General features: G+C 42.9%; 1 protein-coding gene across 1 annotated transcript in view; it reads left to right on the top strand.

The window, feature by feature from the left end:
- Positions 1-3356: 3356 nt before the first annotated feature.
- Parl (presenilin associated rhomboid like) overlaps positions 3357-19181 on the top strand; it is a 29559-nt gene continuing 13734 nt past the window's right edge. The window contains exons 1-4 of the mRNA XM_041677688.1: positions 3357-3531; positions 9463-9658; positions 10238-10378; positions 14696-14744. Of these exons, the coding sequence (XP_041533622.1) occupies positions 3413-3531; positions 9463-9658; positions 10238-10378; positions 14696-14744 (505 nt within the window). The 5' untranslated portion in view covers positions 3357-3412. The remainder of the gene's footprint in view (positions 3532-9462; positions 9659-10237; positions 10379-14695; positions 14745-19181) is intronic.

The raw sequence follows: 19181 nt of genomic DNA, 5'->3' as shown, positions 1-19181 counted from the left end.
AGGAGGAAGGGAAGAAGTGGAGAGAAGGGAGAGACAGAAGCTGCCTCTTCAAGAGGGAGACTGAAGATCAGCTTGCCTCCTTGGATGGGGGAGGGAGTGGGCATGGCTTGTCTCTTAAAGGGACAGAGCAGATCATTAAAACCTGTGTTCAAGTTCTTTTTAAAATCAGCTACCCAAATAGTGAGTTTCCATAAGGTTTTGTGGTTTGCTGTAATTTCATGGTGGCTTTGTGACAGAATCTTATTATGTAGACCAGGCTAGCCTCAAAGTCACAGAGATCTGCCTGCCTCTACCTTCCAAGTTTAAAGGCATTTACTGTTATGCTTAACTTTCTCTCTCTCTCTCTCTCTCTCTCTCTTTCTCTCTCTCTCTCCTCTCTCTGCTTTAAATTAGCTATATTCTTTCTGTTGAAGTATTTGTAATGTCATTATAGGACTTGCATGTGGTAGAGTTGAGACCCAATAGTTCAGAGACTAGTAACTTGGTCCAGAAGCTCAGGGACCTCATCGTTTCTTGCTCCTACCACAGAATCTTTAGAAAAGCCCCTGGGCTAACAGTTTGGGGGCATGTCATTTTCTGGGGCTTAACGCTGCTTGTTAGGAGCTCTTCTTTCTTCCTTTAAGTTCCTGTATTGATCCTATAGAAAACACCTTCCTAAATTCACCTCTTATTGTCCATAAGTTTCATTCTTTAAGACTGTAAAACAAAAGCCATTATCCAGGGGTTGCTTTTTGTGGCCATTGGTTTTGTCAGAGACCCTAGGACTCCTAGTTATGCTCACCTGAGGTATGAGGGAAAGTCTCTGTTACTTTAAAAGACCCCACTTTCCCCATATCTTGGGGAGGGAGGAGCTGGGAGTATATATGACCAAGATACATTTTATACATTTGTGAAATTGTCGAAATAAAATTTAAAAATGCTTTTAATTTTAAATCTCTCTCGCGTGCATCTTCAGGGCCCAGAAAAGGGTATGGATTATTTGGAGCTGGAGTTTCAGGCGGTTGTAAGTCATCTGGCTTGAGTGCTGGGAACTGAACTGAGGTCCTCTGGAAAAGCAGCAAGTACCCGTAACTCCTGAGCCATCTCCCCAGCCTCCATTAAAAAAATAAAATAATCTAAAGAAACAAACAAAAAAGGAAACACTGATAGCAGTGTGTGAATGGGAAGAAAAAAAGCAATCTAGTGACTGGTATAAGGTTGGTACAGAAAATTAGAGGCGGGAAAAGTCAATAGAGGGTAACAGGAGTGATGAGTTGGGTGGAGATGAGACCATTGTGCCTAAGGCAGAAAGGAGAGGTAAAGCAATACAACTAATAAGTTAAAACAAGCAAGGCTCTCGGGAGGCTGAGACACAGACCCTGTAAGTCAGGTCAGCCTTGATGTCTGGGAAACCCACGAGAAGGAAAATGAAAAAGGAAAGAATGGGGTGGGGAGAGAGGAAGAGAAAGAGAGAGAGAGAGAGAGTTTCTGAGGGAGACCCCCATCATCCTTTTCCCTCTAGATAAATGAGATGATAGAATGGTCCTGGGGTTCTTCGGATAGATTACAATCTAACAGTGTAAACCATGGTCATAAGGTTGCGCAGGGAGCTAAGAAAGGTCTTTTCCTATTAATGGGGTTTATTGTGGGAGTCCTAGAAAACTGCATATTTATAGCTAGAAGAGGAAAAAGACCATGCTTGGGCATTAAACATGATTCATTGCTATTGTTGAAACATCCTGATTACAAAGGAATATTATCTTCACAGCAAATGTTAATAGTGAGGGATGCTTGACTCTCGGCTGGCTAGAGACCAAGCCAACTCTTGTATGGGAAAGAGTATGGGAAACTCTTCTCTCTTCCCACGCCTCCTTAATTTTCTCATAGTTTTTCTATCCTGGCTCGATGTTGTTATGCGATGTTGTTAGGCCCAGATCACAGAGTCCCCCCAAAACCAACTAGGAGACCAAGTCCTGTATGTAAAAGCAAAGAGCCTTTATTTTACACAAGTTAGCAAACTCGGAAACTCTGTGTGTCCAGTGTATTGGTGTGATGGGAGAGCCCTGTGCTTAGTTGGGGTTGGGTTTGTATAGTTGCAAAGGTAGGGCTGAGGGATTTCTATGGTTCAGGACCCCAGATTGGCTGACATTTGTCTAGGGGTGTCCTGGTGAAAAGCAATGGGTGTGTGCTGGCAGGTGATCCTATCAATGGGTGGTGCCGGCTTATGGTTTTTTCTGGACTCCCTCCCTTCCCCGTGCTGTCTGCTATGGCAACTGTGCAGCCTGGGCCCCATATTTGTGACCAGGCTGCCCAGGGCCCCACAGATGCAACCAGCAGAAGTGAAGATAGAGACACTTATGGCTCTCTCTTTGGCTATCAGACCATTGAAATAATGGACCCTGAGAAAATGGAACCACCCCAGAAATCTCATATTGGGAGGAAAAAAGAAAGGTTGCCCCTCTGGGGGCAGTCAGAAAAGGAACTTGTTTCCTCAGGAAGATTTACAACTTGTCAAGGGGGTCGTCCTGCGGAATGGAGTTGAGACAGCAGTGAGGGTGAGGGAACACAATTTCCTTACTGCATACCTCTTGCCTTCTATTGAAGATCTATCCTCATGTTAGACCTGGAAGATGAACTTGGGGAGTCACTGGACCTCTTTGTTCTCCCCAGTGTGGCCCCACTGAATAAATCTTTTCCTGCTTTTTCCTATCAGTTCAACTGTCTGATCAGCGTATTGAAGACAAGTGGCCAAGCCTCGCTTGTTAGGGTTGCCAGTGTATAAGATCAGACCCCAGCAATTCTGGTATCAGTGCCTCTGAAAAACCACCAATGGCCGGGCAGTGGTGGCTCAAGCCTTTAATCCCAGCACTGGGAAGGCAGAGGCAGAGGCAGGCGAATCTCTGTGAGTTCAAGGCCAGCCTGGTCTACAAGAGCTAGTTGCAGGATAGGCTCCAAAGTTACAGAGAAACTCTGTAACAAAAAGAAAAAAAAGAAAAAGAAAAAGGACCAATGGCTGGGTATGGCTGCAACTAAGGCATGGGGATGCAGCAGCAGGAAATGGAGCTAACTGACAGACTAGAATCTCAGATTGGGTTAAAGATATCAGAATAACAAGAAGTAATGCGGGACAAGTGACAAGCTCTATACCCGCAAGTCATTTCACCGGTGCCTCGGAGCCTCGGGAGCAAACGGTGCCTTGTGATTAAATGTGATAACCTGAGGGTGTCCAACACACATTGTCACTCGGAAGCTCCAATTTCTCCCAGCCACGCTCACCAGGGGCTTCCACGCTGGGGCTTGTCAGAGCGGCGGCCGGCCGGAACCAGTTCCGCCTCCAGGTGGCGCTCTAGGCAGCTCCTCTTCCTTCGCCCCGGAAGTGGTTCCGGGGCTGGGGTTGGTAAGGTCGGGCCATGGTGGGGCAGAGGTTGGGAAGATGGCGTTGCGAGGTTGGGCACAGCGAGGCTGGGGCTGCGGTCAGGCTTGGGCGCCTCCCGTGGGCGGCGGCTGCCCGGAGCTCTCTGCGGCCCAGGCCCCGCGGCTGCTCGGACGCAGGTAATGGCTGCCGCTGCCGCTTCCGGCTTCCCGGTTTTCCCTTGGGCTGGGGTCGCGCGCATCCTCGGGAGACCGGCGGCGGCGATGGCCGCGGTGGCAGCCTGGGTCCCCGGCTCTCCGTTGCCCACGAGTTCGTCCCTAAAGCTGCCTCCTCTCCGCCACGCTTTTGCTTGGTCCTTCGTTCCCTGCTCGTTTCTGTGGGCGTCGCCCCAGTCGTGCGCGGTGGCCTGCTGAGCCCGGCCGAGTTCTCCAAGTCTTTCCCAGTCGTTGCGAGGGACGTGGTGGGAAGGGGAACTAACTTCTGGGGCTTAATTGCGTGTCCGGTTCATATTCTTGAGAGGAAAAAATACTGAACCCGCTTTTTAGTGAAGCAGTCACAGAGCTGGTAGAGTAGCTGAAGTCTGATTTCATTTCCTGTGGCTGGTAATCGGAAAGCCCGTGCCCCACCCGTGTGCCTTCTTAGTGCTCAGAAGAATTAAAGATAGCACGGAGTCGGGGGGAATACCTTGCCCGAGAGAAGCCTTTTTCCTTCCTCCCTCCCTTCCCTCCCTCCCTCCCTCCCTCCCTCCCTCCCTCGCTCCCTCCCTCTCTCCGCCTTTTTCTTTCTTTTTTCTTTTCTTTCTTAAAGAGTTGAGACTCAGGAATTGATTGATGGCTTTGGAAAGAAAGTCATCCTAATACTGCCGAGGAAAGTCCATGGACTTTCAGGTCGGCCAATTTTGCATTAGGTGTAATAAAAGAAAAAATTTCAACACTTGAAGAACTAATTTTGACTTTGAAATTTCAACCAAAGATTTCAACTTTGTGATTTCTACCTGATTTGATGGGACGAGAATACCAAGGAGCCTGAGGTCTTTGTCAACATGTGGGCTAATCAGTGGGAAATTAAGTTTCGGCTTGATGAAGCTACCATGTGATCTTAAAATTTACCTGAGGTGGGCACAGGCTTGTAATCTCAGCTCTTAGTAGTCGGGAGCAGGAGGACGGTGAGTTGGAGCCCGGGGAAAGATCTTTATTGAAAATGAATAAAAGTAAAAGTCACCTGGACCGTTTGTAGAGAGTGTCGTTTCTCAGGTGTAACCCAAAATCAGAATCAGGAAGATGATAAAAGGGGAAGAACGGGTTTTTTGTTTGTTGGTTTTTGACAAGTACCCCCACGTGAAGTTTATCAGCATTTATGGAAAAGGTTGCATACAATATAGCCTACCGTGAAGTTTCTGTGACCGAGGTAACAGTTCTTCAGGCATTAGTTAAAAGCCTGGTGTGAGCCGGTTTATTAGTAGAGTGCTTGTCTAGTATGCACAGTCTCTTTGAGGCCATACGCACAAAGCTTCTCAAAGTAGTATAGTCCACTTTGGTTTAGGCCTGTAATCTCAGCACCTGGGAGGTGGAGATTGTAGGATCCTGCTGTCTCAGCTCCCTCCCCCTAATATATATGATAATGGAAAAATTGAAAGTGACATTCGTGTTGCATGGGAAAATGTGTCAGATGAGAATGGGTGAGCCTGAAGTACTGGCTTTGCTCCAGTCTCCTGAAGGACACGCTTACTAGTGAATGGAGTTCTTTCTTGGCAAGCATTAGTCTGTTCTGAGTGGCGGTGGTTCTAAAATTGCATGCAGAATGATCTGGGCCTTGTGGCTCTAAAGAGGTCTCAGGAATTTGTATTTTATGTTGTGATTTAGAGGCCTATAAAAATTCAAAGTCCCAAGGCATCTGCCGAAAATCGTTTCCATATTTATAGGAGTTGCAAGATTTTATGATAGAAGATTTCAATAGTCCACAAGTACTAAAATACTTATTTGGTCTTTCACAGGCACCTAAGTTTGAAAGTAGAAACATGCATGATTTTCCAATTGAATGAAATCCAAGGGAAGCCAGTGGTTGATTGGCACCTCTGTGGGTGTAGTTTTGTTAGGTTTAAATGACAGTCTTTAAGAAAAGTTAGGTAAGATACTCCACAAAGTAGTAAATCAGGCCTATTGTTTTCACTGTCTGTTAACTCAATATGTTTTTGAGGAAAATAATCTCGGCCTTCAAGGGTTGATATGGAGCCAGGCATGGTAGCTCATGACAGTGATTCCAGCACCCAGGAAGAGGATCCCTGCAAATTTAAGGCTAGCTATGTATGTCTACACAGCTTCCTGGCCAGCCAAAGAAAGCTACATAGCAGAACTGTCTCAAACACAAAACACAAAGTGGGGAGGATTTGTAGAATTTCCTCCCAAGTCTCCAAAACCTGTTTTTAAGTAGAATGATTCTTATCAACCATGTCTAGACATATTTCTCTGCTTGAGTATTAGGCTATTTCTTCTCAGCTTTGTTAATAAATGTAACAGTACCAACCTGTATGTATGTATAAGTTGTATCTATACTCACATGCTTATAAGCAATTTATATTAATTACTTTTAACCTCATCATTTAGCCAACAAACAATACATGGATATGAGTTTTCTATTTAAAGTTATGCCTTGGGGCTTGAGAGGTAACTTAGCAGTTAAGGGTGCTGGCTGCTCTTCTAGAGGACCCAGGTTCAGTTCCCAACACTCACATGGCAGCTCACAACTGTCTAACTCCAGTTTCATGGGATCTGACATCTCTAGGTTCCTCAGGCACCAGACATGTACATATACAGACACACATGTAGGTAAAACACTCAAATACACATAGACAGAAACATTAAAAAAACTTCCTCGTTTCCAGTTTTCCTCATAATTTTTCACCTTATGTATTCATCTGAATGAATAAAACTAAATGTCTATGCTTTAGAGTTTCAGTGTAATTTTCAAACTTCAGAATTTGAAATGATTGATGAGATGCAGAAGTAATTTTTTATTTGAATTGACTTTTTTTGGGTATAGTGGTACAAGTCTGTAATCTAGTACTCAGGAGTCCGAGACTCAGGGGTCAGGAATTAAAGAACCACCATCCTAAGCCACATGAGACCCTATCTTAAAAGGAGAAAGAATAGTCGATAAGTTTAAACTGTTGAATTCATATTCTTAATTCCTGTTCTGGTAAGAACTCAACAGTATTGGACCACAACTTTAGGTCTGTATAATTAATACATTCTGGTAATGATCCTTTGGTTTGGTCCAAAGTGACATTACATGTTTTGATTACTTATTGCTTTATTTATTAGATCTACTTTCGCTCTTTAAAATCATTGGGTTTTAGAGAGATAGCTCAGCAGTTAAGAGCACTCACTGCTCTTGCAAAGGACCTGGGTTTGATTTCCAGCACCCATGTGACTTCTCACAACTGTCTGGAACTCCAGTTCCAGGGGATACAAAACCCTCTCCAGGCCTCTGCTGGCATCAGGCATGCAGTAGTATGCAAACATACATACAGGCAGAACATCCATACACATAAAGCTTTTGGGATGAGAGAGATGGCTTAGTGGTTAAGAGCCTTGGATATTCTTCTAGAGGACTCAGATTCAATTCCCAACACCCACATGGTGGGTGGTTCACATATTACCTTTATGCCAGCCCTAGAAATCTGTTAGTCCTCTTCTGGCTTCCACAGGCACCAGGTATGCATGAGTTGCACAGACATACATGTAGACAAAGCACTCATCCATATAATTAAATTTAAAACAAGCTTTAAAACATCACTTAGGTGTGCATTTCACTATAAAACTGATGGTGGTTTACATAAATAGCAGTTACTTATCTAAGGTGTTTTGAGGGAAGTAGCTGCTGTCTTGACTCTGTAGTTTGAAAATGGTAAGGTTTAAGTGTGAATTCCTTTGACCTTTCTCTTGGCTTTAGGTATTCCTTATTCAAGCCAGTAGGAGAGAGGTGTGTGTGTGTGAAAGAGAGAGAGAGACAGAGACAGAGAGACAGGCAGACAGACAGAAACTAGGGATGTGTATTCAGGTTTCAGTTAGCCAAAATTCTGGATGATTTGACACATGCAGCATACTGAAAACTGGAAAAATGGCGAATGGGGTTGGCTGTTCAATGGTGTTTGCTCATCAGACTCATAACTGTCATTGAAGGGAGTTTAGAGTTATTTAGAGCAGCCTTAGCATTGGTTGAATGAATGGATAATCTCTGAAATCCAATTCTTAAATGTAATCCAGGCATGAAGGAGGGAACTAGACTAGGAACAAAAAGCTTTGTGTATTTTGAGACACAGTCTTACAAAGCTCAGAGTGTCCTCAGACTCCATATGTAGAGTTCTGCCTCCCTCCATTTCTTGTTTGCTGGGATTACAGGTGTGTGCTACTATTCCTGGTTTGTACTATGTTGGGGATTGAACCCAAGCCCGCATGCGTGTTAGTCAAGTGGTCTACTGACCTATATCTCAGTCCCCCCCATTCCCTTCTTTCCTCCCTCCCTCCCTCTTTCTCTTTTCTTTCTAACAAAACTAGGGCCTTCAGTTGTAGTCTGGGCTGGTCAGGAACACACTATTCCTTAGCCTCTTGTTTAGGGCGTGATGAGAACAAGAGCAAAAGAAAAGTGCGCTTCAGGGACTCTCGTGGATTGAGTTTGCGTAGATAAAGGAACTTAGAACCTTTGAGTGTATGCACATCTACTACTAAGGAGCTCAGGAATAGAACCATCAGTGTGAACGATCAGTTTGAAGAGTAGAGCACACAGACACACAGAAGCTGGGCCTGGGGGCTCTGGTTAGTAGTGTCAGATGCTTTGAGAAGACCAAGTTAAAAGTACTCAAACTGTAGTAATAAGAGCGGCGGGGCTGCGTCCCCAGCACCCCGGCTGCCTGCTCGGCTAGCTTATGCCCGAAATAACAACACACAAACTGTATTCATTTAAACACTGCTTGGCCCATTCTCTTCTAGGCTAATTCTCACATATTAATTTAGCCCATTTCTAATCATCTGTGTTGCGCCCCTAGGTGTGCTTACCGGGAAGATTCTAGCCTATGTCCATCCTGGGTCGGAGCTTCATCCCGGGAGCGGGGCATGGCGTCTCTCTCAGGCGTCTGCTCCCGAGAGGAGAGCTGTTGAGTCTCTGAGCTCACTTCCTCTTCCTCCCAGTATCCTGTTCTGTCTACTCCTCACACCTATCTTTCAACCAATAAAATGGGCCAAGGCAGTTCCTTTATTAGCCAATGACCTTCCTCCATCACTCAAACAGCAAGATGGTTTTTGAATGTGGTTGGTGTCCCTAAAACAGTGAAATAAGAGAAGAGGTGGGAGGAATTTATCACTTCTAATGATCAGTACTCATCAAATGAAACAGTTAAGGTTGCAAGGAATGTTTCTCTTGGAAACTGACCAAAATTGAAACAAACAGTTATTTTATATGTATTGAAGCTGACAGTTTATGGTTCTACTAGGTAGGAGAGACCTCCAACCCTGGGGGGGTGGGTATGAGGACATGCTCAAAAAGTAAAATAGAAAACATAAAGAAATCGTTTACAACTTCTGTAGTTTTTTTCTCAGACAACAATCCATATGGAGACTAGAGGAATTCTTTTTCTGATTTTATAAAGTAAAGCCCAGTGGTGTGCTCTCTGAGCTACTCTAGTTGTGTTGTATTGTTCCCGGGAGGGTTAGGGTGACTCCTTGATGGCTGGCAGGGGTTGCGGCGGGGAAGGACTCTGCTTTCTTCCAGAGGCTGGCCGCTGGCAGTTTGACCATACTCCAGTGGGTAGGTATATGGGCAACACAAATTGGACTTGACATTTTTTCTTTTTCTTTTTTTTTCCTTTGGGGTAGGTGGCAAGGGAGGTGGGTGGGGTGACATGGTAAAATGGGGAGGTGAATGTGATCGGGGGCATTATGTGAATTTCTCATAATAAAAATATGTTGGGAAAATAGACACCTAGTTGAGATCTTTGCTGTTGTTGGATTGCTGTGAAAATAAAGTGAGATGATGGCGACCCAGGCCAGAGGAGGCTCCTAGGGATTGTCTGTGAGCCGCACTGTTTCAACCAGGTTCCTACCCGCCCTCCACAGGTATAACTTCCTTCTTCAGCAAAAATGTGGATTTAGAAAAGCACCAAGAAAGGTTGAACCTCGAAGATCAGACACGGGGTCAAGTGGGGAAGCCTATAAGAGAAGCGCCTTGATCCCGCCTCTGGAAGAGACAGTCTTTTACCCTTCCCCCTACCCTATACGGACTCTTGTGAAGCCCTTTTTCTTCACTGTTGGGGTAAGAGCTCATATTTTCCTAGCTTCCTGCTAGCTTTGTATTCAAGCACTGCCCTGGGTGGGTTTCTGTAAGAACAGATGGGTGGGACTCAGTGGGACTAGGAAACTGGCCTGGGGATTCAGATTAAAGAATGAATCCAATAATTGCTTTCAGAATTCAGACCTATTACATGAGCCTTGAGGAAGACAATTCTGGGCTTCCTGTCATATAGCATTTTAGGTGGCACTAAGTTGGTATTTTATTTATCTGGAGAGCTGTGGCTAGAAATAGGCCTGGATGCCTGATGTTAATAAAGGAACACAGGGCCTGGTGGTGGTGGTGCACGCCTTTAATCCCAGCCCTCAGGAGGCAGAGGCAGGTGGATCTCTGTGAGTTCGAGGCCAGCCTGGTCTACAAGAGCTAGTTCCAGGACAGGCCCCAAAAACTATAGAGAAACCCTGTCTCGAAAATAAATAAATAAATAAATAAAAATAATTAAATAAAATAAAATAAATAAAGGAGCACGGTAGGCTACTTTGCTAGGTGGAATATTGTCTAGAAATGTATTTCCTTTTCAGAGTATTTAAATATTTTCTCTAGTTCACAGGTTGTGCATTTGGATCAGCTGCTATTTGGCAATATGAATCATTGAAATCCAGGGTCCAGAGTTATTTTGATGGTATAAAAGCTGACTGGTTGGATAGCATACGACCGCAGAAGGAAGGAGACCTCAGAAAGGAGGTGAGAATAAACCTTGCTTTCTTTATCCTAGCTAACCACAGTTTAAGAGTCTGATTATTTAGAAAGTATTCTTTTTCTATTTAGTTTTTAAATGTTTATTGTTGTGTGTGTTGGAAAAAAGGTGGGGGTGAGTGACATGGTATTAAAATGGTGGTCACAGAACGGTTTTTTTTTTTTTTTTTTTTATGCAAGGTCTCATTCTATAGTCCTGCCTAGCCTGAAACTCGAGATCCACCCACCTCTGCCTCCCAAATGCTGTGAATAAAGGCATATGCTACCATGCCCAGCTTTTTATAGTGGATTCTGGGGCTCTAACTCAGGTTGGCTGTCTTGTCCCTCCTGACGCCTGGCTCTAGAAGGCGTTCTTACTTAATGTCAGCATTCCACCCACAGATGTGAAGTTGATAACATAGCATTCTTCTTTTGTGTCCTTTAAGCACATTAGGTATTTACTAATGCATGTCTGGCATTGTTGTAATTGACACAATCACAAGATTGTCCTTCAACCTGCGTGTGTCAGAGTCACCACAGAGAGTTAAAAAAGGTTCAGGGGCTCTTTTCTAGCCCTGCTGTAGTAGCCAGTGCTCACTTTCTTTACCCTGCTAAAGTAGTTTGTAACAAGATCACAGAGATTGAAAAACATATGTATCTATGTGTGTATATGTGTGTACACACACACACACACACACACGTGCCTGTGGGCATTGTAGACAACCATCCAGTGGATTTTACAGCTGCTCTGTTGTGCTGTTTATGGACTGCTAATTTCCCATTACTTTATGTCCTGACTGTGTTTGGGATGGGATGCCAGAAAGTGATGCAAATTTAGAGCTTGTAGAGTTGTATTTACTTTGTATGAAGCTGATGGTTTTCTTTCCTCTTAACTGAATTCTCAAAAAAGTTTCTAGATACAGTATTTTACTTGTCAATACATACTGGGTACTGAGGCCATTGATAGCATACTTAATTCCACATCCATTTGTTTTTTTTAAGATTTATTTTTTATGTACATTGGGGGATTTTGTCGGATATATGTCTGTTTGAGGATGCCAGATTCCTTGGAACCAGAGTCACGGACAGTTGTGAGCTGCCATGTGGTGCTGGGAATAACCCAGGTCCTTTGGAAGACTAGCCAATCCCCAAGCCATTGTAACCACTGAGCCTTCTCTGCAGCCCCTCCACATCCATTTGTTCTCAAGCTTCATACTCCCCACCTGCTCAGCCTTGAACTCGGGGCCTTGTCCAGGCTCAGCAAAGCATCTACTTTTTCTTTGTTTGTTGGGCTCTTAAATTGGTTTTTTTCTAAAGTGTGTTTTGTTTTAGCTGCATCTGTTTCTGTGCAACATGTGCATTCAGTGTCTTCAGAGCTCAGAAGAAGAATGGTTCTGGATTCCCGTGGAACTAGAGTTACAGATGGTTGTGACCCACCATGTGGAAAAGCAGTGTTCTATCTGCTGCCGCATTTCTCCAACCCCCAAAAGATTTATTTTTGCTTATGTGTGTGTGTGCCACATATTTGCAGGTGCCCAAGGAAGCTAGAGGGGAAATTAGATCCTTGGAGCTGGAGTTTCAGAGGAGTGTGAACTGCTCCTGCTGTGAGTGCTGGGAACTGAACGCAAGGCCAGCAAGTATGCTCACTGCTGACCGTTTCCATGGTTCTTTAAATTCTTTCCTGAAAATTATAGGCGATACCTATATAAAACCTTAATCCAAACGTAGCTCTCTTTTTAATAACAGTTAAACAATGGTACGTAGATTATTGCCTTAAAATCTATGTTTATTAAAGAAAAACAGTTATGGGTACAAGATGAAAGATGAAGTCCTGGCCTGGCATGGTTGCTTGGGCCTTTGTCCCCGCTACCTGGAGATTTCTGAGTCTGGGAATTTGAGGAAAGCTTCACCAACAGAGCAAGCTCCTAGTTAGAAAGCAGATTCTTAGAAACCCGTCTGCACCACTGTATATGCAGCTCTGGGGACTCGCACAGTTACAGTACAGAAATGGAATCACATGCACACTAGGGTGCTGTTCCTTTTCAGTCTTGACTTTTCATATGAACGTCTGGCTCAGTTTCATAATTAGCATTGTTTTTGAAACAAGATGTCAAATATGAGCTCCGACTGGCCTTGAATTTGTTATGTGTACAAGGATGACTTTGAATTTCTAATCCTCTTGCCTCCACTTCCCAAGAGCTGCGCTGATACATGTGAACTAGCAAATTGTTTTCTGTGTCCTGCTACAGAGCTCAGGATTGTGCATGCCAGGCACACCACAGCCCTAGAATAATTCTTACTCACACATCTTAGACATGGAAGCATTTCAGGTCGAGAAGCAGAGATGCTGGTGTAATGCAGCCTGCTTGTCAAACAGTTCCCAGCACATCCTTTCCCTTCCTTTACTAGAGCATTGGGAAGGAGCCATCAGCGTATTTAGTCCCTAAATATTTCAAAGCGTATTCTGAAAATGTAAGTTCTTTCTTGTTTTCTGAAGTGAATGATATTGCTGCATTAAAAATGTGGCCCCAGGTGTGGTGGCAGAGGCAGGCGATCTCTGAGTGTCAGGACAGTCAGGCCTCAACAATGAGACTGACTCTTTAAAAAAAAAATGACAATTTTAGTGAAAATTACAGATAAATTTTATGTTTTGAAGATTTAGTTTATGTGTATGAATGCCTTGCTTGCGTGTATGTGTATGCACCATGTTCATGCCTGGTGCTCACAGAAGTCAGAAGAGGACACTGGATGCCCTGGAACCCGAGTTCCAGTGGTTATAAGCCACCCTGTGGGTGCTGGGAATTGAACACAGTTCCTTTTTAAGAGCAGCTGGTGCTCTTATGCATTGAGCAGTCCTCCAGTCCTTTCCTGCTGTTTTGAGATGGGTTTTGCCCTGATGTTCAGGCTTACCACCAGCTCCTGGGCTTAAGTGTTTCTTTTGCCTCAGCCTTGACACCATGCCTAGCACGTAGTTGTAACTTTTTTCTTATTTTTTTATTTTTTATTTTAAGATACACATTTTGTGTGTATGTGTACGTGTGTACGTGTGTACGTGTGTGTGCATGCGTGCGTGCGTGTGTGTGTGTGTTGGGGGAGGTGGCAGAGGCCAGCAGTGTATGTTGGATATTTTGAAACTTTTTACAAAAGTTTGGGATATAAACTTCAATTCTCAGAATTTTGAAGCAAGTGCTCTTGCCCACTGAGCCTTTTCTCCAGTTTCTTAGATTTTTTTTGTTTTTTAAAAATTAGGTTTATTTATTTATTTATTTATTTGAGTTAGAGTCTCATTGTATAGTCCACACTGTCCTGAAATTCACTATGTAGACCAGGCTGACTTAAAATTCTCAGAGATCCGCCTGCCTCTGCTTTCCATGTGCTAGGATTAAAGCCTTGCCACCACTCCCAGCTCTTAGTTAGCAATTTTAAACTCGATAGGACCTTAGCTCCTACTTCTTCTAGTGTGGCTCTGTGCTTGTCTCTCGGTAGGCCTCATGACAGTGCTGCTTGCTAGCCTTGATTACTGCATTCTGGCAGCACTTGGAGTTAGAAATGGATTTCTGAGCAGTGATTCTGTAGAGTGTCTGAGTATAAAACATGCTGTCAAGAGGACACAGATGCTGACGCAGACTTAACCATTTCCCCACTGCACAGCACAGAACCAGCTGTCATCTTAAAACAGCAGATAGTATAAGGTTGATTTGAATCTTTAATTAATTTTTGTAGTCTTATGCCTTGCAACACATTCTTATTCTATCATTGAATTATCAGTTTTATGTGTAACTGTTTTCTGTACTGCATTCATTATTGTGTTTTTCACAGCACTTTTCAGTATTTAGCTCTTTTTTTCCCAGTAGTTAATCATTTATATTTATACCTATAATTAGGGAATTGTTAAAAGACTTTTTCAGTAGGAAGAATGTAAAAATGAATATTATGTGGGAACAACAAGGGAGATGCTGAAATTGGATGAAATTAGTTACTTATCAAGGACAGTAAACTTTTTCTCTAAAAACTGTAAAAGATTGTGATGCTTAGGAGACATGAAATTAATACTGTTAAAGAAGTTTCTGGTCCTCCAAGTTAAAATTGAGAAACAATGTTGTGACCAAAGGCTTCTTAGAGGTTGATAAATTGGGCTTGACAGGTTTCTTGGTCACAGCCACTATTATTTTAAAGAGTTCTGGAGTATGTAATACAAGAAAAACATTTCATTTGATAGGGAATTCTTTTTCTTAAATAGTTTCAGTCCTAAGAAAAAGCACCCGCCTTTCCCCTTAGTCTGAAGTGTTTCACATAGAGTTATATGCAATTTTCCTTCTGTTTTAGATTAACAAGTGGTGGAATAGCCTAAGTGATGGCCAGCGGACTGTGACAGGTTTGTTTTAGCTTACACGTTTTAGCCATTCAAGGGAAGAGAAATCAGAACGAAAGGTACAGTATGTCACAGGCAATGGCTTTTATACCGTGCTCACTGGTGCCTTAGAAGACAGGGAGTCTCTGTACCTACATACCTCTGCGATAGTGGAGAGTAGTGTGGAGGGGGCATGAGGCCCACGTCGGTAGTCGAAGGACAGAAAGATCAAGATCAGTTTGTGTTATATAGCAAGGCATTATCAAAGTCTGGATAAATGTTTTTAAGATGTCCTGGATCACTTTTCTAGTTTGTATATAGCATGATATCAACCAGATAAACAGTACTGCTTGTAAATATTTATGGCTACTTGTAATTCCCCATTAAAGAAGGTGGAAGAATGCTGGGATATAGCATAGTTGGTAGAGTTCTTGCCTAGCAAGGCCCTGGTTCAGCTGCAGCTCTGCACAGACTCAGAAAAGTGGCACATGCTTGTAATCCTAGAATTTGGGAAGTGGAGGCAGAGGATCATAAGTTTAAGGAAATATAAAAGGTTTGAGGCCAGCACTGAATACAGAGAACAAGAAAGAAGCCAAAGGAGACATTGCTCAAGACCCAGGGGTCTCTACTTTCTGAGCTGCAACGAAGTTGTTTCTGTTTTGTAGATGAGGAGACTAGCTTCCAGAGAACGAACTTTTCTGTCCTCTTTAGTTGTTTAAGAATTTTATTCATGTATAAAATGTGTGAAAGAGAACTTTTTGAAGTCAAACTGCTAGTAAAATAGAGGTTAGTTTTAAACCAAGTCCACCTTCCTGCCTATTAACTCATGTTCAAAAGGTTCCCTTAAATGTGAGCATGCAGTCATGTAATTCATGCAACCATGGGGATTTCATTTTGTTCTTTTTCTTTTCCCCCCTGACTTGAGGGGTGAAAAGACAGAATCTGTAGATCACACTGGCCTGGAACTCAGAGATCTGCCTGCCTCTCCTCTGCCTCTTGAGGACTGGGATTATAGGTGTGAACCACCACACACTTGCTTCTTCTCTACATTTTTATGGAAAGACACATCTGACTTTTTAATGTAGTAGCTTTATGATATTTTGTGGACTTAAAAACTTAAAGAAATGGATTTGTAAGTTCTGTACAGTTACATAAGTAGTAAACATGATTTGTGGAGAGTAGCCGGGTACTAATTACTCTCAAACAGGGTTAGACTTATTGGTACCCTGTTTCTTTTAACTTCTTGGTAGATAAAAGCGTGTTTACATTTCTTAATTTAGACTGTTTCTTCTATATGAGGTTAATTTTTCTTCTATAAGGTTAATTTTTCCTCACTTTATTGGAAGCTGATGTGATGTGATTGATATGGTTTCTTTAGAAAGCACTTTTGTTTTTCTGAATTCATTGCTTTTCTTTTTTCATAAATGACATCAACTACCTTGAAGGTAAATGTAAGCATCTTGAGGACAACAGTGAGATTAGCCTATACTGTGTACACAGTAGCGGCAGACCCTGAATCAGCCGAGTAAGGCTTTTCAAGTTGCCATAGTCAAGGTTGTAGAACGTATTAGGCACTGTGATCTTAATAAATACAATCACTTCAGAGGTAGCTCTATAGAGAAGCATGTCTGTTTCCACTGAGATTAATATGTTTTGTTTGCCTGTTTTCAAAAAACAACCAAAATTAACAGCATTTCCTTAGGGTAGCAATATTTTTTTTTCAAAATTACATCTATTTATTTGTGTGTGGGTGTGTGTGGGTAAGGTGTGCTTATGACACAGAATGCCTATGTTGAGGTCAGAGTACAACTATGAGGAGTTGTTAAACTGGTGTGACCCAGGGATTGAACTCAGGCTACCAGGTTTAACAGCCAGCACAGCCATCTCAGCCCTCCTTCAGCATTTTTATTGCATTTCAGAGTCGCTTGCTATGTTGTGTGTTCCAGGACCATAGGTTTTCTCCCATTTAATATATGACAAGGCCTGGGCTCAAACTTTAAAACTGTTTCTCAGCTGGGCATGGTGGTCCACACCTTTTCAGGAAGATCTCTGAATTCAAGCTAGCCTGGTCTGTTCAAAATTTTTCCATGTCAGTAAATAGTTAATTAAAAGAAGTTAGAGCTGGAGAGATGGTTCAGTAGTTAAGATTACTTACTGCTCTTCAGATAAAATGAATTTGGTTCCCAACACCCACATCCAGTGGCTTACACCCACCTGTAATTCCAGTTCCACAGGGCTGCAGCTGCTCTGTGTGTGCACATACCCACATTCAGATACACACATACATGTAGTTAAAGATAATACAAATCTTTAAAAAATGTCAGGCACTGGAGATGTAGGTTAGTTGGTAGAATGCTCACCTAGCTTTCACAGAGCCCTGAGGCCAATTCTTAAACTGCAAATACTCATGCGTGGTAGCGTCTGCCTAGCACTGGAAGGTGGAGGCAGAGGATCAGGTCATGATTGACTACCTAGTGATGCAAGACTAGCCTGGACTACTTTACACACACACACACACACACACACACACACACACACACACACACACGGGGTCGGGTGGGGAGGAGGGAGGGAGGAGTGAGAGAGAAGGAGAGGGAGAGAGGGAAGGGGCACACATGCACTCTGGGAGTTAGGCTAAAGGATTATGTTGAGTTTTAGCTTAGCCTGAGTTATATAATATAACCCCATATCTTAAAATCAGTTGAGTGCTAATTAAAAATTAGAATTCTATCCTAGAATCCTTGTACTTTTTATGTTTTATTAATTTTTTTCATTCTTTTGTGTGGGTGAATGTGAGCATGTGTGGGTGAAGTTGGAGGCATATGCAGTGTCATCTGTGGTCGCTTTCCACTGAACTGGAAACTCAATGATTTTACTAGACTGGCCAGCAAGGTCCACAATCTTCTGGCCTCCACATATATATTCATGGCTGTATATTATTTCCCTTCTCGGATCTTTGATGGGGTTGAAGACTAGATAATTGTAGTTACTTTCCTCTCCTGACTTGGCTAAGTCAGTTATTTATTATATAAGATTTAAGCTAGTTAGGATAGGATATTTGTTCTTATTGTATGTAATTTTGTATTAGGCTTAGAACTCTCTTATTTAAACAAAAGGGGGAGGTGCTGTAGGAAGGCTTGCAGCCTGTGGTTACCCGCCTGCTGGGGCGTGGCCTCTTATACTATATATGCGGATGCAGAGCCTACGTCCGCCCCTTCTTCTTCCTTTGCCCTGGCTGCTCGTTCGGATTGTGGATTGTTGGATTTGATCTCTGTCCACCGTTCAAGCAGAGAATTCTGGTTTGTGAGTTTACCCCTAAATAAATACCTATTTCTCAATTCTGAGCTAGTGTGGGATTTCTTTTAAGCATCCAATCATCACAGATGTTTGCTCTGGAGTCCTGTGTTCTTGAAAAGTCATTTTTTAAAGGTAGGGTAGAAAGCTCCTTTCAATTTGTTTTTTAGTTTTATTAGTTTTGGAATGTATCATTGTTGTGTTATTGTTATTATTTCAAAAAAGTATCTTCCTGTATAGCCCAGGCTTGCCTGGAACTTGCAGCTGTTCCCTGCCTCTGACTCCCAAGTGCTGGGATCATAGGTGTGGAATATTATATCTGGCTTTGGAAGTTTTCTTGGTCTTAATCAGAAATACCTCCATAGTCTCCAAGTTGATGAGGGTAAAAAGGTAGAGGTGTGTGTATGTGTGTGTGTGTGTGTGTATACAGCCATGAATAAATATGTGGAGGCCAAAAGTTGGTCACCCCTCTTCCTCAGTTTTCTCTACCTTAGGACAGGGTCTTCACTCAACTGGAGCTCACTGGTTGACTAGCAAACCCCAAGATCCCCCTGTCTCCATCCATCCATGTGGGATTGATTAAAGGTGTGCATGAGCGCACTCATCTTTGTTTAAATTTTTAAAAACTTTTACATGGGTATTAAGGATTTGGCTCAGTTCCCCGTGCTTGCACAGCATCTTTACTGACTGAGCCAGTCCTTAGCCCAGAAAGAAGTCTATGTACTTACTCTGTTGGTGTCAGTGAGGTAAAGGAGAAGTCTGAATAGCCTTCTTCAGAGTTAGACTTGACACTAGTGCTTTTCCATTTTGATTACTTTCCCATTCTGCTTAGATTTTCAGCCTGACTTTGGGTGGGTGGGGGTGGCGATTCCCTAAACAACCCTGTAACAAGCTTTTTAAAATATAGTCAGAATTTCTTTTGTGGAACTGTCAGCTCCCCAATAATGACATGGAGACAATATTATGAAAGCTTGTCCTTAGCTTAGGCTTTTTCCAACTAGCTCTTATAACTAAAAGTGTCTATTAATTTACAGTCTGCCATGTGGCTTGGTAATCTCTGTTTTGTTCCATATGTCTGACTTAAAAGTCTCTGGCGATATCTGTGTGCCTAGGTCCCTCTTCCTCTCCCTGGAAATCCGGCCTATTCTGTACTGCTTCGCTCTTGGC

This window comes from Microtus oregoni, unplaced genomic scaffold (assembly GCF_018167655.1).
Source record: "Microtus oregoni isolate MIOR12 unplaced genomic scaffold, Mior012 000029F_ref0000214, whole genome shotgun sequence".
NCBI classification, from domain to species: domain Eukaryota; kingdom Metazoa; phylum Chordata; class Mammalia; order Rodentia; family Cricetidae; genus Microtus; species Microtus oregoni.
The sequence above is the reverse complement of the archived record's forward strand: the minus strand, read 5'-3'. Positions and strand labels throughout refer to the sequence as shown.